Consider the following 21,531-nt stretch of genomic DNA (forward strand, 5'->3'; position numbering starts at 1 on the left):
ACTGCAGCAAAATGATTAGAGGTAAGCATTTATCAGATTGCGGTAGATGGTTTAAGTTCACTGCCAACACACTCGGAGAACATCTGCAGCATGGCAGGGAGAGTGAGGCTTAGTTAAAGATAGTGTGTCTCCAGTTGTGTACTGGGAAGGTGCAGTTTGTGCAGAGCCAGTGTCTACCCACCCGCTCTGGGGACAGGGAGGAGTGGCTTGTGCAGCGAGTACTGACTTCCCTGGGGAGTTGGTTAGGTTTGATGGCATTCACTGAAATCCCACAGCTAGACAGCTACTAGTCCCTGAGCCAGCTAGTTTAAAGGTTGCTCTGAAGGCTCTACAGAAGTGGTGATTTTTGCCTAGGCAGAGTAGACACATTCCTGTTAATGCTTTATTCCAAGCATTTGTCTTCACTGCGCCTTTTCAGGAACATGAGCCCTCCTCTTTTTTGACAGCTGCATTTAATAAAAAACACATGCATGAAAAATGTGTTTTCCAGTATCCCTGAGCTGGCACTGCTCGGCAAGGAGAGCTTAAACTTCCCTAGAAATTGTTCAGATACATTTTCAGACCCCTCTCTTCAGACATATAGATGTGAAGTGTTTGTGACCTTCGCTGCTGCAAAGGTGTGCAGAGTAACGTATAAGTAATAGCCACATGTGTCCAAGCGCTAGGAGTAACAAAACCTTCAGATCCTTCTTGTACCTACCAGTCTGGAAGTTTTTAACTGGGCCAGTGGTTCCAGCTGCAGAGGATAATCCTGCAGCAACATGTAGTTTGTATGCAGAGGCCCTCTGAGAATGGGCCTTCAAAGTCCAGGGATCAAGAACAAGATCTAGCACCAAGCATTGGCAAGCTGTGTTCCAAAAACAAAGACCTCTTTTCCCTAACCAAACCCATAAGCAGAAGAACATGCCCCAACAAATCCTACGTTTTAGCCCTGGCCTTGTTCACTGCACTTTGTTTAGTGTTGCTGGTTCTGGATCCTACGCACTTGAGATCCTGGCCCTGGTGTCTTTTCAAAACCCTTCAAGATGATAATCTTACCATGGTAGATTTACCTGCTGTAGAAGTGTAAAAGGACCTGGTTTTCAGTTAGCAGCTCCTGAAGTAGGACTGGGCTATGTGTAGGTTGTCTTTGCCCTTTTCCCATCTGTGCCCAGTTGCATCAAGCCCTGCATTGAAAAATGTCAAACACTTGATTTCTCTGAAAATGGGAGAGCTCTGACTGTTTGTCTTCTTCAAAGATCAGCCCAGTGCTTTTCTGTTTCCTTTATACCCCTTTGGTCAAATGGGGACAGACCTCCCCCATAAGAGTGTTCAAAGTGTGATGAAGTAGTGTTCAAAGTATTTGCAATGAAGAAAAAACAAATTCTGCTCTCAGTGTAGTTGCAGAATGCTGTCAAAACTGACCCCAACAGCACTATATAAAGCAAATATTTCAGTCATTGCTAAAATGTTATTGACATATCAGTTCATGGAGGACTTTGGGACTTCAGTATTTAAAAACGTCACAGTGAGATGGTGGTGGAGCTTTTTGTTCATTAACGGTAAAGTGAAAATTATTCCGCCTTGTAAACAGTCAACAGGATAATGTCATGGTAGCAATCGTTCTCCTTTTCAGGCTTTATTGACTGTAAGCTGTGTATAGTGGTGGGGCAAGGAATGCAAACGCACCTTCCTTAGGAGTGAGCAATAGTGTCTCTGCTGCATGTGATGAACTGCGGCTCACAGACAGAAAGCAGAGAGTCCTCGCTGGGGCCATTGGATGAGGCAGGGTGCAAGAGAGCATAAATAGTAAAGGACCACTGGTTTTAAAATAGTCTTTACAAGGGTGTGGAGAAAAACCTACAGATGGGCTGAGGGGCATCTCCATGTACCTCCCATTCTGTCCTCTTGCACTCAAACCCTCCACAGCTCCACAAATCAAGGTGGTAATTACCATTCTGCAAAGTAGGGTCAAGCCACTGGATTGTCCTCCTGTTGCACAGATTTAAGTGACTCTGAAGAAGCCACCTGAGGGAAGAATCAGATCCACCTACTTGCAGTAGATCTCAAAGACTGTAACTGAAGACATGGGGTCTTCCTTTTCTTTATCCTAGCTTTGTGTTGGTACAAGGCTGTTGATTTCAGTAGAGCACTTGATCTAGCTAAAGGACAAAATGTAATTTACTCTCCCTTATACATTAGTCTGAATCTAGCACAGCTATTCATTGAGAAAAATGTTACCATGTGCCTTCAAAAAGAATGCATCCTGTTTTAACTGAGTTAAAAAAAAAATAACCTGTGTGTGAATAGACCATTATGATAAAGAAACAGTTACTCATTTCCATAAGATATCATTATTTTCTTATTACAGAGAGGCTCTGAATGTTTGGAAATGTTATGAATCAGCCTTAGGGTTGATAATCAAATCCAAGAAATAGTCCTCTTAGTCCTTTCAAACAACTCCACCCATCTCAATTCATTCACTAGTTACTATATGGATGAACTGCAGTGTAGTTACTTTCTCACTATTTGAGTCTTTAATCAAAAAGAAATACAGAACTGCAGTAATGAGTCTTTAAAAAGTGTTTTCTACGTATTGTTTACACTAACCTCTGTGAAACATAAAACTGAAATCTATTTCCTTAACTAAACTGTGTTTTCCTCTAATCTATTAGACAAGCATGCTGGTTTGTTATTTTTGGGTGCCTTGGCACTGGCTAGAAGGCATGAAGAGAGAAAATGAGGACTGAATCTTTTAAAAACCACACACAAAGATTAAAATAATAAATTTTTTTGCAAAAATATAATGCAAAGAAAGTTTGTCATCTTCAGTTCTTCCTTCTATAACTTACCACTCAATTAAAATTCCAATGCTTTTCAGTCTAACATATCTAATTATTTCTAATTTCAAACAATAAAGATTAAGTTCACGGTTTTAATTTTTAAAAGACAGTTATCAAATGGCAAGTTTAGAAAATGCTGGGGAAAGGTATACATCTGCTAGGAAAAGAAATTCAAAAAAGAGGTGAAAACCAATGAACTGAAATACGGAGACAACAGTTTTGAAAAGAATTCGGTAGGTCACCTGTTAAATTCTTTTGAAATCTGACCTTTGTTGGACTGAAAACCAAGTTTATAGTCCATTTATTCAGGTTTGAATTACATTGGTGTAAACAGAACTATACTAATTAATTTATTTATCTGACTCAGTGGATTAATTTATCTGCAAATGAGCTTTTATGCTTTTGTAAACCCACTGTCCTCATCCAGAAATTCTCTGTAATTTTAAAGGGACTCTCCTACAGCACACAAAAACAAGAGAAAGTGAGCTGTGCCAAATACTATTTTGCTACCATCACTGTTTATTGACAGAAAAGATTTTTATCTTAACGCAGTGAGGGAACTGCTAACTTTATCTTTGATGTAAAATATTTTCCCATAATAATTTTCTGTCACCTTTATCCCATATCTCTTGTGTTACATATACATTAAGGAATTTGAAAGCTTAAAAGATATTTTCTTCTATGGTGATTTACATCCAAACAAGTTTCTCTCAAACTGAAAACCTGTTTCCAAGGGCAGATATTTATATAAAAGCCCCCATAAAAGGTTGTGGAAAAACTACAAGGTTTTTGTTGCATTCCTTTTTCGAGAGGGGCTATGCCCAACATACCAGAGAGACAGCCAAAGTAACATCACTCCATTAATATTGCTGCATCTGGGCACTTAATTTTGCACTGCTTTTTATCAGTGGAGTAAAGAGAAATAAAAGACTTCCTAGACCATAAGGATCTTTAATGTGAACTCTATATATATCTACATGTGTGTATAAGTTGCTATTTATATATAAATACAAAAATTTTTACTGTGCATTGATTCTGATGAGGATATTTTTTAAGCAGTGGTTTTGAAGAGCAGTTTGGGCTGAAAAGTCTGTTTCTAATTTGGAGTGGTAAGTGCCATTTATATAAAGCCTATATCAGTTGCTTTGGGCTTTTTGCGTAATGTTAGTAGATCATCTGCTCTTATTCTTATCTTAAGACCTATTCTTAGGGGATAAATGTGTTCTCTACTAAAAGCACCAAGAATTAGTATCCTCCTTCAATGTGTCAGAGAGAGGACAAAGAGTAGTCAGCTTCCCTTGCTACCTCTCTGGGTCAGTACTGGGCTCCCTTAAGAGACAGCTAGGGGTGATGGCCACTGCTTCTCAAGCAATACTGACTCTGCGGCCAGAGAAATTGAGTCTCCAAGTCTGCCAATCAAGCCTACATGGGCAGAATGATCATTTTTTAATAGATGTATTCATTTGATTCATTTCTAAATCTGAGCAGGGCTGTGCTTTGGCAGTGGAACAGGCAATCTGCTCTGAGAGAAGCCTGGATTCCTAGGAGGGTGAATCAGCAAGGAGAAGGAATGTGGGAAAGTTAATTTTTGTGAGCTTTATGGGCCTTATCTGCAGTAGGCACCCACCTGCCTCCACCTCTAGGCAAGTCATGATAAGGGCTGAGTTCACAGCTATCTAACAGGGAGGATAGGAGGTATCAGCTGCCCCTCACTCTGAGACGAAGGCAGCTTTGCATTCACTTTCCAAGACTAGTTTGTTATATAGGTGAAGGGATTTCTTTCAGAGGGAAAAAAGCTGCAACATGCCTGATCAATATATTGGATAACTGAATAACTGCAGAGTAGTTGCTACTAGCGTTTCTGAAGCTGTAAGCAAGTGAGAGCACTTCACTTGGAACATGCCCCTGAAGCCCTTCTTAAAATCCAGACCATCCAGATGGGCAGTGACACCCTGGGAGATTTTAGCTGGGTATCCGTGCAACTATTTACAGCACTGGTAGAGACTCAATCGCAAGTAAAAGCAGTATATCCCAAGAGATATAATTGTTGAGAGTCCCAGGAGATAAAACTGTTGAGGATCACAGTGGATTAGACCAGACTTTATTGCTTTATTTGGCTATGACTCTCTAATTTGCTTTTGCCCCATCCAAAAGGATGGTAAGCAATTTTGGCTCAGTCCAGGAGCTAGGACATACATAACAACAATTGCTAAAAAGTGATTCCTTTCTCTTACTGACTTTGTGAGAATAGAGGCCCTGCAATCCTGGAAAAAATCATAATGGATCATTATCAGAGAGGGTCCTAATGTCACACCATCATCACAATAGTTGTACACCAGAACACCATGGGAATTCACGCAGGAAAGTAAAACACACATTGGAAACCCATTCTGTCATGTAAAACTTGAGAGAGAGGAAAATTCCTGCTTAAGACAAGCAAAAACACAGACATGGGGCAGGACATTACACTTACCTTACAGGCAATTGTTGGACTAAAACTACAGAAATAATGCAGAACTTGTAGTGAGACAGAGCCAGTTGGGTAGGGGAAACAGCACTGAACCTCTGGTCATCTGGTGGCTGCCATGGGCATTTCTCCAGCTGCCTTCTTCACCCTGCCACTCGCAGCTGTATTTTAGCTAGTGAAAGGAGGAATGGACCAAGGGAGATGAATTCAGCTAGCAACCACTGCTGCCTGCTTTTGCTGTCTCTTTTGGACATTGTTCTAATCATGTTCTTACAATAAACTTTGGTGGAGAGGTTATTTTCAAACACTTTGTTACTCCTGTGAAACAGGTGAAATATCAGATTAATAAAATATTTTAGTAAATGTTTTATTCTTGTACCAGAATAGTTATGTGAATCTGGCCAAATTATATTTCCTATATGGCCAAGTAACCAAAAAGTGGTGACAGCTGAATGAAACTCATTAACCCAGGATCTGGGAAATTTCAGTGTGACAACTGAATAATAATAATAATAATAATGATGATAATAATAATAATATTTTTTAAAGTCCCCTGTGCTTTTCATATTTAAATATGACTCAAGCTGAGAAAGTCTGTGCAGAGCCCCACCAGAGTGATTTATTCTCATGCTCTGAAATGTCCTATGGATTCTATTAAGTTTATCTTTACCATCAGAGGAAAGATGGGCCACTATAAGAATAAAGAGCTCCTTTCTGACTAAAGGTTTTGCTTCTATTGTGAAGTGTGAGCAGGCATGCTTTTAATAGTTTTAAATCTGTGGGCAGAGCTTATCAATAAACACACACTCATGGGAAAGCCATTCACTCTCCTCTTCATCTGGGGGCTGTGAGTTTGTCTTTTTATGGTAGTGTTTATATCTGTTCCTAGTTGCCAGTGCTCTTCCACATCTTCCCTGATATTAGTCAACCTGTAGAAAATGCTCTGTAAAACCCTACAGAGATCAGTATGGTCTGTAGGAATCCTCGGTTCCCTAGACTTTTCTCTACTGTGATGTACTTTGCAGAGCAGAGTACTGTTCCTTTTGATAAAAGTAGGAGCTAACTTCATGAACAGGTCTCCAGCCGGGCGAGGAGAGTGATAATTGTAACTCACGTATATTTTCTGGTTTTGGAAGGTTTTGAGATTAGATGATTTGAAGGCTTTTAATGAAGTACTCTAACTGCCGACAAGGGCAGCTTAACATACCAAGGCATTGAATCAAAACATCTTGTTCATGCCTTGAATGGAAGGAAACTATTCACACATTGGTTATTTGGGAGTAGCTGTTCCTTGAGCTCTGCTGTGCTACAAGCCCCTGCTTTTGGCTCCAAAGTCTGAGTTACATTCATCACAGTACAAGTATGCAGCCCAGTGACAGAGTGCAGCCAGGGGGCATTACCAAACCCAATGCAAAACAAAGGCGGGAGTATAGCTTAAACACAGGCCTAGCTGGTTCTGATAGCATCCTGCAGATAATAAGGCCTGTTAAACCCCTTTAGCAGCAAAATCTTTATCTTCATTCCACAGACTAGTCCTTTGTCTTCATCCCACAGAAACACTTAGGGAGACTAGAATTTCAGGGCTTGGTGGGGAGGGTCCAACTCCCAGCACAGGGCAGAGGGGAAACACTGAAGGGGTGGGTGCTATTCCTTACTTTATCACTTTTTCTGAGGCAGAACGGCTGCTTTTTCCACTGTGGCAATGGTTCATTTCAGAGCCAACAAGCTGGTTCGTCTAGGTGGAGCTACCGGGTGCCCCCGCTGTCTCACTGGCAATGGTTCAAGTGAAGTAACACTACATTCCTGCGATGGAGGGCTGGGAGAGGCAGGCTCCTCCGTGACATTGCACCCGCATCTCCCCATTGCCGTGTATCCTGCTCGGATAGAGTGACAGCCACGGCATTCCTGCTGCAGTCCTGCCATGCCCCAGAGCCCTGCCCAGCAGTTGTTGTAACTCAGTCCGCGGGCTCTTGCAGGACAATGGAATGAATCCAGGTCTTTGGAATGTGCTAAGAAATCTCTGTAGAAGATGAACCTCTTGATTTTTTGCTGATGGTTTTCCCCAGCATATTTGGAGCTGCTATTGGGAGTGCCGTGGGCCTGATGGAGCTCATGGTCAAGCCTACACAGACTGTGAAAGAGCCTGTGCCATGACCTGTGCTTTACACCTCATGGCAGCTTCCTCAAGGAACACAGTGCGTGCATAGAAGTCTACTATTTGCAGACACTTTCAGATTCTTATCTTTGCCAGCTGATGCTTGCAGGATGGTTTTCCTCTAGCACTGCTTGCTTGTAAGGACATGAGTCCTCCACCAAACTTCCCACGAGGATTTGGGTGGTGGGGATGATTGGTCTAAACTGCCACGGCCAAGCCCCTCACGCTGGGCAGCTCTGCTGCTCGTGTGTTCCTAGTTGTTCTTGTTCATGCTCTTGGCATTTGCACTTAAGGAAATTCACAACAGAACCCAAGGTGCAGTGTTAGAGCAGATGCTCTTTGCTGTGTAGCCTCCAGACAGCAGTTTTGGACAACTAATCTGCCATGGTTTGTTTCTTTTTAACCATAGGCCTTGAAGCATTAAGTATGGGTAGGCTTTTAGTCCTCTTTAATGTAGCATTAGGTCACTTCCATTTGTAACTCAAGCTGAGGAAAAAAGCTCTGGGGGAAACAAAGAGAAATAGTGAAACATTTCAGGCTGCTGCTGATACTGAGTAACTATTTTTGTGCTTGTACATATCATTTGCACAACATTTTTAGCACAGGGATTGGCAAATTCTGTCTCATCAAGCCAGTTGATGCAATCAGCAGAACACAAAGATCTGCTTGTGGATTCAGAGATCTTTAACACAGCTGATTTTGGGAAGTAGTGAAAATAGTTCTTTGAAGTGCCAAAAATTCATGTTCGTAACCAGAAAATGGTGGCTGAGTCGGAAAAGGTGGTCCTTTTGTTGTCATTGTAACATTGTCTGTGAGGGCTTTTTTAAAAAAAATCTGATTTAGGCCATTTTTCAGTCATGGGAGCTTTAAGGAAACCAAACCAAAAATGAATGCTTGACAATAGTGCCTAGCTGAAGTGACTTTAATTAGCTGGTTGATCTACATTTATTCATCAGTCTCTAGTCTTCTGGGATATCCTAGGAAACCCAAAGAACCCACTGCAAGGTGCATTAATTTAGTAACTCATCAAAATAATAGAGACAGTGGATTGGGATGGGTATAAAAAAGAAGCAGACATGGAAACTGAAGCAGTGATGTTGCCGAAGAAAAAGTAGTGTTTGAATTGCTGCCTTTTTGCCCATAACTCCAAAGTGAAAAATTTCTCTTAGTACACTAAAGTCAGGTGAACTTACCTATCTGAAAAAGTGCTCTTGAAAGGCCAAAACGAATGCCAAGCATGTGCATAGTGTTCCTGTCATCAAGTGCTTTGCTGAACTGGGACCCACGATTTTAAATATTCCAACTATTCTAAATATTCCCTATTTCAAATATAAGAAGTGAATCAGAAGGGACTGCAGGGCTTCGCAGCAGCACTGCTCAGGCGGCCATGAGAGCTCTGAGGGAAGAAAAGGAATCCCAGTAATTGTGATACCTGCAAGAGAGGGAGAACAAGCTGTGAGGGGAAAAAATCAGGCATTTTGAGAAACGGGTTTAATTTAAAAAATGGGAGGAGTTCTGGAGCAGTGCGTTCACGGTGACTAGCCATGCACACATGAGAAGTAACAGACCCATGACAGGGTGCCTGAGGGCACAGGGACAGACAGATCCGCAGGTACAGGGACTGATGGCTGCTGGAAGAGAGGTCTGGTGCAGGAGCCAGGTGAAGCTGCCCGTGACAGTAGCGATGCACAACCTTATTTACAATGAGACATAAGCACATGAGGGAGCACTGTGAAAACTGCTGACCTACATGTATGAATTCTTTGCTGGGTCAAACACAGTGCCAACAAAGACAATGATATTAAATTATTATTGTTGTTGCTTGTCTTGCAATTATTCACTCCTCCTTCTCCTTATTAAGAATACAAATCAGGTTATGTGCCCAGAGTGTGTTTTGCACTGTCAGAAAAGACCTGATCTAAAGATGTCCCAGCCTTGCCCACATGTCAAGGAACAAGTCTTCTAACTGGCCATGGACTCAAAGCTGTTAATTTCCACAATACTGCACAAACAAACAGGACTGGTTTTTTCTTATCATAGCTAAGAAATGGTAACTAGCAAACACCAAGAAAAGAAAAGGCATAGGTTGTGACTTTCATATATTAACAAATAATAATAAATGAGTGAGCAAAGCATACAAGTTTTCACCTGTGGACAGATGTTTACTACAGATCAGGCTTCTGTCTGTTAAGAGAAACTATTTGTTGGAGTGCAGTTAAGATAATTCATACCAGCCAGTACATGGCAAGAAGGAACCTCTTCTGGTGAAGATATTACTTGAGAATGAGCAATATTTAACCTGCTTCTTTGTAAGAAATATGTGCGTTGCAGACGTTGCTACTCTTGGCAGTTTTAGCTGATATACACTAAAATCCCAGGGAAAACAAAACAACAACAGCATTTTAGTTCTCTACAACAAAAAGCAGAACAAAATTAAATAAAATAAAACAAACCAAAGCCACTTTTAGCAGGAAACATAATGCCTAAGAATTTGATGTAAAGAAAAATTATATGCTTGAAGATAAGAGCAGATTACTTAAATTCACTATCTGCATATGCAAACATAACTTCAGTATAAAATCTTGAAAAGCAGAAAGCCCAAGTCTAAGAATTGCAGAGAAAGGATATAATTTGTAATCAAGGAAGCTAGGATGATCAGCAAAAGACGTTATTGTTTCTTTTTTTTTTTAACAGCTCCAATATTCTAATTTGCTGTTTTATTTGATTTTAAAGTGTACAGGTTATGGTAATTTTGTATGCCAGTGTCCCAATTAAAGCTAGGCTTCTCTTCGGTTTGTACAATACACTTGAATTCAATGACACTGTCAAACTTGAAATTGATTATAATGTCCCAAATGTGTTTTTGGAGGCTGTTACCCACTGAATGTGAATACCAAAAAAATAACCTGGTTTTATGTTTTTGTGGTTTTACCCAGAACAGTCCGGCTGGGTTGCGAGAATATTTTTTTTTTTTTTTTAAATTGCATTTAAAAAAGCAAATACACTTTTCAGTCATATGAAATGAAAATATTCCAGCCTATATAATTCCTACTGCCTACTTTCAAAAAATTCCCTTGTTCTGAAGTCAGTTCAGTGCTATTAGAAGTAGTCACTGATGTAAATTCCATCTTGTTTATGAAAACATTTTGAACAAAGCATTTATTGTCCAGGGTTCATAAAAAAAGTTAAAACCTATAAAATGCTGGCATCACTACTATTTGGGGCATGAGAATGACATGCATATAAATCATAGTTTATTGGCACAGTCTTTTATACACAGAAAGAAAGCTTTGCTGAAAATGGAATTCATTGATGTGCTGTAATTCCCCTCTTTTATAGATTTGTTTTTAAAGTACTCTGAATCAAGAAAAAATCTGAAGCAAATCTTACTCTACAGTAGGAATCAGTGGCACAAGAAGTCTTTTATTACATGAGTTAGCTAAGGTAGAGGGGCAGAGTAGGCAGAGTTTGGGGAAATCAGGGTGGATGGAAAGACCGTGGTTTGAAGCTTTGGTAGGGAATGTCATTCGTGTATCTGATGTCCCTCCGTGCAATGTCAGCCACATCTCTATTAGTCCTGGGGACAGTAATCTGTTGCTCCATTTTGTAGGAAAGAGTCCTACTATCACCATTTTGGAGAGGTAACCGTTTACTAAAGGCTTTCACAGGAGGATTCTGTCCCTTCCTACCCATCATGAGGTGGGTGAAAGAGGCCTTTTATGCTGACAGGTTTTCCTCTTAACAGCAGGGAATTCTTCTGGTGATATTTTGGCAAACCTTGATCCACAGCCCCTCTAGCAAGGTCAAGCAATCACCTGCCAACACTTGGCCAAGTATGCAAAGCCACCCTTGTGCCTCATACACAAGCTTTGCTTGATCAACGGCTAGTGAAAAATAAGAGACTTCTTTCCTGGTCCAGGCCCAGATGAGGTGTCATCCATGCCAAGTCTGTCTCTCTACATCCACACTGAACAAGAATTGTCAGTATCATCTGTTGCTTTAAAATGGCATCCTGATGGGAAATAAGTGTTCAGGTCTCACTGAGGGAGGTGATCTAATTCTCTTGGATTTTATGAGTAGCCCAGTCTTAACAACAGGAAGATTTTGAAGGTGCTGGTCACCTAATCATTCTAAGAATCCTTTGTTCAAAACATCTGGTTTTAAAAGCTTCACCTCTGTTAGAACCTATAGGATAGCTGCAGTACCCTAGACTCAAAGAATATGTGCCACTGGATAGTGAAAAATCAGTGGTACAAACTATACAGGACCATTCAAGTCCTGAGAACAGAGCTCCCCATATTTGCATTGCTCCAGTTCTAGACAGCTATAATGTCACTGAAGTTACACCAGAGTAAAACAAGAGAAACAGCAGTGAACCAGCTCAAGAATTCTCCCAGATAATTCTTTCCTTTTTCTTTTCCAGTAGTAAAATTATTGGCAACCACCAGGGATCAATGGTGTAATTAGTCTTGAAGTGCTGCACTGAAGAGCAAACGCACAGGCAATCCAAGCAATATTCTGTTAAGTCATTCTACTGGACTTCAGGACTTTTGGGTGGGATTCTCCCAAGTGAAAAATACAGCAATGCCACAAGGTTAAGTCCTTACTATTTCTTGGAATTTTAGTAACAGCCATAAAATTTGCTCTTGGCACCTGAATGTTTAGAAGCACTAAGCAAATTCAACAATCAAGCCTCAGTCCTGCGGCTCTTTTCCTCATATGATGCTTATTAAAACACATGTGGTGAAGAGCTTCATGAATGGATTCCAGAATTTTCAAGCAGAAATGCCTAAAATCGAGTTCATAAATTTTTTTAGTAAGGTTATGCTCATTTTCCAATTTTCTTGAGCTTCTGAAAATTGCAATTGCTAGAACTTTTGAAAAAAAAATGATCAAGCCAATTTATGAAGGTTTTTAATCTGAATTAGGGTCCAGATTAAGACCATTTTCTAGAATTGTCCATTGTAGGCGTCAGGACTAGTCCTGTGAAGGCTAAAGGAGGCTTGGTGTGGCAGCCCTGATGTGTTCTGAGTTGATCCTAGTTCTCTGGAGCGAAAATACCACAGGAGAGCTGATTAAGATGATGTACATATGGCTAATGATGATGCCTTCTATCAAGTGTGGAAACTTGGCCCGTAGACTGACATTGAATATTCCCACTGGAAGCACACTATTTCCATTCGTTTTAACAAAGTGGTCCATCACTGATCACGTGGCATAACTCTTTCAAAACCCTGCCTGTACTAAATAATTTCATCTTAAAAAAAGTCAAGGAGAAAATAAACGTAAGCGACCAGAAAACTGTGAACAAAGTCCAGCAAAATCACAGCCATTTTAACAAGAGCTTGGCAACTGGTGTATGTTTAGAGTGATTGCATACATGCATGAACTGTGCCAGCTTGTCTGCACATACAGCATGTAATATCCCCATCCAGAAATGTTGTGTTCCAGCCCAAGGATTCTTCATTTAAAATAGGCAATGAGTTGCATAGTTCTGCTTGTGATGGTCTTCTCTAGTGTCTGAGCATATTTTTAAGCCAGAGGATCTGTTTCGGAGAGCCAAAATTATGTATACTAAAGGCAGTTGCAGAACTGGGTGTAAGAGAGCTAGACAGACTGATGGCTTGGCAAAAATGGAGCATGGAGACAGGAGAGAGCCATAGTTATCAGGACCAGGACTTGTGCATGAATTAGAATAGCCTGTGCATCAGGGAATGTGTCATTCAGTCACACTGTCCTCTACTGGCTAAGCCTGGATCTCTGAAAATGATGATCTTTTCATGCTTTTTCATTCTTTAGTGCCCAATTTAAGGCATTTCAACAGAATCATACTTTCAAACAACTCATCTCCTTCACCTCGTCTCTTTCTGTCCTCAGTACTTTTAAAAACCAAGAAAGCAGAGGCTTTATTACTATCAAAGCTTCATGATGTTTACTCTACAGCTTTTGTCTTATGATCTCTGTCAGAAGCAAGGAAGAGTTTCAAGATGGGGAGTTTCAATCAATTTAACATATTGCCAATTAACGAACTTTTTATTACTAATTCTGATATTTTAAAAAAAATAAAACCTCTTAGGGAAAAAGCTCCCTTCCGTACACTTCTCCTCCCCTCTTTCTGGTCTCCTATCTCCTCACTGTGGGCTACTTGGGGAGGTGAGGGCTGGTGCAGGAGACAGGGGTCAGCAGATAGTGGCTGCTTTTCTTTTTTCATTCTTTGCTTCATGCTCAGTTGCACCAGGGTTGCTTCCTATGCTAGCTGCCGACCCATCAGAGTCGAGCCTCCTCCTCTCTGCCCTCGCTCAGGCAGCTTTTCTTCCTCCAGCCACTGCTTGAGGTCCTATTTTGCTCCAGCATTTCTCCTGCTCTGCCATCTCTCCTCTCTCCTCCTGCTCTGGTGTGGTCTTCTCTGTTTTTCTCCTCCTCCTCTAGTGGTGTTGTCTCTTTTTCTCAGCATTTATTGCTCTTTTTGAAACACGTTCACAGAGGTGCAGAAACTCCTCTGATGGATTCAGCATTGCAGGTGGAGCTGTCTGCAAGCAGCTGCATTTGGCTCAGGGTGGTCTGTGTCCTCCTCCCACAGAGACCACCCCACAGCCACACCTCTGCCAAAACCTTGTCAATTCTACCCAATACACACCTTGAGTCCTCCTTGGTCATAAAAAAAAAAAAAGATCTGGTCATCTTCTAGTTCTACATTTTCTCCAATCTGGGGATTTTTTCCTTCACAAAAGCCTTTACATTTCTGGATACGAATATTTCTGGTATCTTTGGAAACATTGGCCTGATGAGATCTGAGATAAGGAATCTAAATGAAAGCAGGCCTTTCTACAGCTGGCCCATGCACGTCCCCTGGGTGTGCTGCTCCAGAGGGCTTCAGCTTGCAAGCCGACTGCTCTGTGCCCTGTGTGGCTCCCGCAGACACCAACAACCTGTATGCTGCTTTCAGGTTCTGGACGGCAGCTGAGACCAGCCGAGCCTCCAGGAGATGCTGATGCTGATGCAGATGCAGAAGACGAAGATTCTGTGAGTTTTTTTAGAGTTGGGGTTTTTTTGGGGATGGGGGTTTGGGAGTTACCTTGTTAAAAAGGGATCTTAAATATTTTGTTTATACCTGGATCTTGCTGGCGATTTTTCTTCCTATTAAAGATGTTGTATTCCTGATTGGGATTATCCTGCCAGCTCAAAAGCCAGAATGGTGCTTCAATATAAAATGATCTGTTCTTTGCCATGATTCACCAACATAAGTTTAATACCAAGACTTAGCAAGCTATTACATGGCCTACCGTAACTTTCCTTTAAAGCTGTAGCTGGTTTAGGTTCCCTATTGTTTATCTCCAGAAGGAAGCATGCCAAGTGCTTGTCAGCAGAAATTCCTGCTGGGACTCTTCCATGGTTTTCTTCGTTATAGAGGGCAATAAAGTTTGAAGCTGCAGGATGCAAAGGTTAGGTGTGAAAATAAAGCAGGGGAGGGAATTTTTATTGCCTTTTTCAATTGTTACTAGTTGACATCTCAGTATTTTCAGTCTGTTCAGCCCATAGATGCATACAATACATAAAGAAAACCAAAATCAGAATACCATTGGTTTTGTCTCTCAGGAGTCTGTCACTTGTCTTCTTGAGTAACATACTTAAATGAGAATTGTATTTGTTCTTGACCTTAGGAAAGAGTTATTGATTATTCTACATCCACGATTACTAATGAAAGATTTGTACACAGAAGGAGACTATGACTAAGTAGAAAAACTCCTAAAAAAATGTGTCATTTTAATGGTGGCTGTTCCTTTCCCACCACTCATTTCTTTTCCACAGGTTAATGAAGTAGCAGTAGAAGACATCCGTCCAAGGCCACAAGGATCCTCTCCAGTTTATGAATATTCCATAGAAGAAGAATATTTAAAGGCAAGACACTGAGTTTTCATGCAGGCATGGCTTTACCAAGTTGATTCAAGAGGTTTTAGCTCCTACAAGTATCCGAGAGTCATATGTCATGTAACAGGATGTTGCTGCAGCCATATTGTCTTCCTGCCCCCACGAAAATCAGGGCCGTATTCATTGATGGTTTTACACTGTAGGGAACTTGTTGTTGGCCGTGTTCTTGTTTCTTGACAAGAAATGCATTTGACTTCATTCCTTAAAGGACCTAGGGCAGACAGGGTTAAGAAATCACAATGCTTTTCCTATTAGAATATTTAACTGGCTTGCATTTAACTAATACATATTTCAAAACTACCTGTACTTCTTGGTTATTCAAAGTTAAAGATTTAATTAGTACAGTCATGTTAAGATAAGTAGGCAAAAGTTTGAAATTCATTCTGAAGTCAAATAAATGAAAAAAATGTATGTTCACAAAGATAAAAGCATGAGAAATGTGCTACATGGGTAACACACAGAAAAACTCCCAACGTCTTAATCCATTTGGTTTCTGGTGTTCTTTTCATGCAAATTTTGGTACAATGCAGGGAAGCCCTGGCATCTAATTTACTACTGTGAATAATATAGTTAAATCATTCATGGTGTACATTGCACTCATAGATCCCAGTTTTGCTCTGTTGCCATTAAAGTCAGCCTCAGTTCTTAATCTAAACCAGGGATTTTAACTGATGTAGGACTTCTGTTGTACTTTACAACAGCATGACTTCTGAACACTAAAAAATTGCAAATTATTTTTCAGCTTCAAGAAGAAAACAAAAAATATTCTACAGACAAATCAAAACAGAGTGAACCACAGGTCAGTCTAAAAACACTCTAGTTTTAGGCATGTGGCTTGCAAAATAGTAAAGTCTATTACAACACACAGACATGGATGGGTGGGCAGAGGGAAGGACAAATGGGCAAAGAATCACTTTAGACTTGTTTCGACCAGGAACTTCACAAATTGCCTAGTTGTGGCACAGGCATGAACACTTACTTGTCCTATTTGGGGTCCTTCCATAATTCTGTTTTGCCTTCTCTCATTTGAGTACAGTACAGCATTAGCTCTTAGTCTGACTTTTCTGGCCCATTAGCTCTAATTCAGGTGCTTAACATCTTCGCAGAAGATACAATCTTTCAGCCCTAAAAGATTCCATATGCTTCGTGTTTTAAAATTATAAACTATTTTCCCTATGGTCCTGATCCAGCATAACCCTAACACATGTGCTTAATTCTAATTTTTAGCAGAATCAAACCCACACCGAATAGGTACATTCTCTATTTTAGATAATCTTTCTTGAGCTACTGAAAATATACCTGAGGAGACTCAATTTTTTATTGTAGAATAATGTAGAACACTTTGATACAAATGAATAAAAATTATAAATTCACACCTTTTTCTATATCTAGGAAACAATGGAAGTGACCCTGAAAACAGAAGTGGAAGCTGGTGCTAGTGGTTTTAGTGTGATGGGTGGAGGAAATGAAGGAATATTTATTAAAAAAGTACTTAAGGAATCTCCTGCTTCAAAAATATTTAGTCTGAGAGAAGGTACGGTCTGATTTTCTGTTTTGGTTTGTTGGGTTTTTTTATATCTTGAAATAATCGGGTATGTAGCTCTGTGTGTGTATAGATACCTAACTGATCGGTCATCTCTTTAGGTAATAGAAATAGTAGATCCCAAACCAACCAATGTTAGGTGTTAGCTTAACCTTCTCATATTAATAATTTCAGAGATCAGTATCTTAAACAATAATGAAATGTGGTTTTTTTATATACCATAAAAAAAAAAAGTATAATTTTCACTGGAACAGTGAACAAGATACATAGAAAGTAGTATATACACAACTAAAATGAAAAAAACCCCAGCTCATAACATTCATGAAGAACCTGCCTTTGATTCTTTCACGAAATAGTGTGCCACAAAAATACAATAAATAATGATTTAAACAAGAACAAAAGTCCAAAGTCTAAATACTGAAAAATGTAAGAAAAACTTTGTTACTGTCAGGGTGGTCAGACACTGAAACAGGTTTTTCAGAGAGGTTGTGGAGTCGCCATCCTTAGAAATCTTCAAAACCTGACAGCACACAGACCAGAGCAACCAGCTGTAGCTGACCCTTCCCTGAGCAGGGCAATTGGACTAGATGATCTTCAGAGGTCCTTTCCAGCCTTAACTATTTTGTGATTCTATTATGTGAACATAATTTCATATTTTAAATAAATAGAATAAATAAGATGTGATTATTTTTTTCGGTGGGCATTAATTTAACAGAATTTGAAAAAATGCAAGAAAACACAAGCTAATTAAAATGATGTCTGAATCCACTTGCAGGTGATCAGCTTCTAAGTGCTACAATATTTTTTGATAATATCAAATATGAAGATGCACTCAAGATTCTCCAATATTCCGAGCCATACAGAGTCCAATTCAGCCTGAAAAGAAAAATTGCTGGGAAAGAAGAGCTAGAACATATTCACTCTACAGTCCAGTACAAAAAGGAAAGAATAAGCCAGGTAGATATTTGATTAGTTTACAAAGTTTGTAGTAATGTGCTCTGTGGAAGTAGACCAGAAAATACACACTTGCATCTTCTTAAGACTTAGTCATGAAAAACATTCTCTAGTGAGTCTGCATTTTTTTGTTAAGTGTCCACCAATAGAAAAGGCTCAGATAAGATCTGTAATATTTATATTCCGTATTTTCCAAAATGTAAAATATCAGTAAGTATTTTTCTCAAAAGCTCATCAATGAAATTTTCTCTTTAAAAAATATGTTTAATGACTGATATCTCCATAAACATGATATGCTTATAGTTCATCATCACATTCAAAATTATTTTTCTCTTCATATACATATATATAAATATTTTATATATGTATTTGTACAGCCATATGTAGAGAGACATATAGAAACCTCTATTTACTGAAGTGTTTTACAAAGAACATAAACCTTCAGAAATCCACATATTACAGTCAGAATCCATTTGGGTTTTGTAATTTCTACCTGCATTACATACACTCTTTTCAGGAATTTTTGATATAGCAAGTAGATACTATGAATTAAAAGCACATTTTCCTATATATTTTATAGTATGTATTTTGTTCAGTGTCGCATCTATATTTAGTTTACTTTTAATCTTCTGACTACTCTTTGTTGTTTCAGGAAAAAGAACTCAGTGAGAGCATTCCTGAAGAAACAGTGCATGTTTCAGGAAAAGCCATTTCAGAAGAAGACAGGGAAACATTAATTGTAAGCCAAAGGGTAGGAAGAAGCAAGAGACCTAAAAAAGATAGGTTATCATGGCCAAAATTCCAGTCAATTAAAAATAAAAAGATACTGGGGCACAGAAGATCTCATAGTACCTCAGATGCATATGAGCCTGCTATACAGGATATTTCCCCTACAAGCACAGACACAGAGTCTCAATTTCAACAAGAAGTGCATATTAAAGAAAAAAAAGGAAGCCAAAAGAAACTGAAGTTCCCTAGCATTGGATTCAAAATGCACAGATCCAAACCAGAACCACAAGACAAGCAAAAAAAAGAAATAAAAACTACACTGTTATCCGAAAGAGAAAAAACACATAAAGAAGATATCAGCCTGGAAAATCCTGAAATCCTAACTGTTGAATATACTACATCTCCTGCTTATGAAATTAAAACAGGGGAGGTACACGAAACTTTAACAAAAGAGTTAAAAGACATGAAAAATGGCATTCCATCTCACACAAAAAAACGCCCTGAAGTTGAAATAAGCATTAAAAAAGACAAGGAATCAACATCAAAATTTACTGTACCTGAAGTACCAGCTGTAACAACACAGATATCAAAGCACAGTTTAGAAGCACCTGATCTGAAAGAAAGCCCAACTAAACAAACAGTAGCCTCATCAAAATCCCGAAAAAAGAAACAGAAAGGACCAGCAGATAAAACAGAAGGAGAAAGTGGAATTAACATAGACATGATGGGTCACACAGCACAAGGATCTATACAGGTAAAAGGTCTAGAAATAGGCACTGCTAAAGCAGAATTACACACAACATCTGACACACTGGAAACAAAAGAAAAAGAAGCACAAGACACACAAATACTAACAATTCAGAAGACAAAATTTGGGATTTCAATGCCCAAAAGAAAAGAGACAGAGACTGAAAATGCCAAACCAAGAGGTGATGTTCCACATTCAGTACCAGAAAAAATAGCTGATACAAGTTCAGAGGACGGCAGCAATTTGGATGTGAAACTTCACATGCCTGATGCAGAATCAGAAGTATCTACTTGGAAAATACAAATGCCATCATTCAAAATATCCAAAACGCCTAAAGCTGATATGAAAATTCCAAGAGAAGAAAGCACAGTTCAATCAGTAGATGCTACAAAAAAGCCAGAGACAGAGGAAGATGGCACACCCACAACTGATAAAACATTGAAGACAGACATCAGCATGAAGGCAGGAGAAAAGGATATAGAGGGAAAAGAAAGCAAATTCAGACTACCAAAGTTTAAATTACCTACATTTACCTGGGCAACTACAAAGGATGAGACAGGGCAAACAGAAGGTCCATTAAGTGATAGGGAAGGAAAACTCCTAGAAGTCGGTACGAAACCAGAGATGAGTGTATCAGCAGAAGAAATGAAGATTCCAAGTGCTGAAATCGAAATCGGGATTTCCAAAGGAAAAACAAGTGAAAAGGATATACGACAAATACCAGAAGTCCAGATATCAAATTTGAAAACACTAACTGTGAAAACTTCTACAAGGAAGAATAATTTGGAAGAAAAAGATGAAGAAATATTGATTACAAAACCTGATATTGAAATAACAAAGGGTGAAATAAGTATAGTATCAAAGAAAACAGAGGAATTATCTGAAAATAGACAACGTGACATCAAAGCTCCCAAGGTGGACATCAGTCTCCCCTCCGTCGACATCACCCTTCCAAAGGCCAGCGTCGACCTGCAGGCGCCCGAGGCGGCCCTCACCCTGGAAGGGGAAGCCAAAGCCCCCGAGAAGGAGGCCGCAAAGACCAAGGACGGCAAGTTCAAGATGCCCAAGTTTGGCATGCCTTCCTTTGGCTGGTCCAGCAGCAGAGAGGCCAAGGGCACCGTGGCCGCTGATGTGGACGTCAGCCTCAAGGAGCCCCAAGTGACGCTGCCCTCGGGAACCGCCGAAGTCGACGTGACCCTGCCCGGGGCCGAGATTCAAGCGCCCGGCGTGGAGGTGACCGTCGAGACGGCCGCCGCAGGAGACGGCGAGAAAGGTCGATTCAAGATGCCCGACGTCAAGATGCCCAGCGTCAAGCTGCCCAAAGTCAAAGCTCCCCATGTGCAGGTCAGCCTGCCAAAGGCCGAGGTCTCGCTGCCCAAAGCCCAGGCCGAAGTCCAGGAGGGCGAAGTCGCCCTGCAGGGCCCCGAGGCCGAAGGCGGCCTGGAGGTGGCTGCCGGCAAAGTTGAGGGCAGCGGCATGAAAATACACATGCCGAAAGTCAAGGTGCCCAGCGTGGTCTTCTCCAAGCCGACCGTCAAGGCTCCCAAACTGGACGCAGACGTCAGCCTGCACAAAGTCGATGCCAGCCTCCCAGAGGCAGACCTCAAGGCCGGCGCCGGCGCCGTCAGCATTGCGACCCCCGACATCAAGGTGCCCTTCGTCGAAGGCTCCCTCGAGATCCAGGCACCCGAGATAGACCTGAAAGTGCCCTCTGCCGAAGGCTCGCTCGACGGGGCCGAGCTGGAGGCCGCGGGCTTGAAGGGGAAGTTTAAGATGCCCAAGTTCGACAAGCCCAAATTCGGAGTGTCGCTCCCCAAGGCGGAAGGGCCCGAAGGCGACGTCAGCCTGCCCTCCGCAGAGGTCGAGCTCCCCTCCGCCACCGTGACGGCCGCAGGGGAGGGCCCCGCGCTGGGCCTCAAAGCCGACGTCCCCGGCGCCAAAGCCGAAGGGGCCGGCTTGAAGCTGGAGAAACCTTCCTTCAAAATGCCCAAGGCTGACATCAAAGCTCCCAAGGTGGACATCAGTCTCCCCTCCGTCGACATCACCCTTCCAAAGGCCAGCGTCGACCTGCAGGCACCCGAGGCGGCCCTCACCCTGGAAGGGGAAGCCAAAGCCCCCGAGAAGGAGGCCGCAAAGACCAAGGACGGCAAGTTCAAGATGCCCAAGTTTGGCATGCCTTCCTTT

The 21,531-nt window shown here is 40.9% G+C and overlaps 1 protein-coding gene and 1 long non-coding RNA gene across 2 annotated transcripts in view; both read left to right on the plus strand.

Moving 5' to 3' along the window:
- Nucleotides 1–15,302, plus strand: part of LOC141943545 (uncharacterized) — a 28,145-nt gene extending 12,843 nt beyond the window's left edge. The window contains exons 2-3 of the long non-coding RNA XR_012628990.1: nucleotides 14,391–14,467; nucleotides 15,254–15,302. This is a non-coding gene — a long non-coding RNA (uncharacterized LOC141943545). The remainder of the gene's footprint in view (nucleotides 1–14,390; nucleotides 14,468–15,253) is intronic.
- AHNAK2 (AHNAK nucleoprotein 2) overlaps nucleotides 15,298–21,531 on the plus strand; it is a 30,411-nt gene continuing 24,177 nt past the window's right edge. The window contains exons 1-5 of the mRNA XM_074864978.1: nucleotides 15,298–15,343; nucleotides 16,116–16,172; nucleotides 16,766–16,907; nucleotides 17,692–17,873; nucleotides 18,523–21,512. Of these exons, the coding sequence (XP_074721079.1) occupies nucleotides 16,772–16,907; nucleotides 17,692–17,873; nucleotides 18,523–21,512 (3,308 nt within the window). The 5' untranslated portion in view covers nucleotides 15,298–15,343; nucleotides 16,116–16,172; nucleotides 16,766–16,771. The remainder of the gene's footprint in view (nucleotides 15,344–16,115; nucleotides 16,173–16,765; nucleotides 16,908–17,691; nucleotides 17,874–18,522; nucleotides 21,513–21,531) is intronic.

The sequence above is a fragment of the Strix uralensis genome, chromosome 4 (genome assembly GCF_047716275.1).
Source record: "Strix uralensis isolate ZFMK-TIS-50842 chromosome 4, bStrUra1, whole genome shotgun sequence".
Taxonomy (NCBI): Eukaryota; Metazoa; Chordata; class Aves; order Strigiformes; family Strigidae; genus Strix; species Strix uralensis.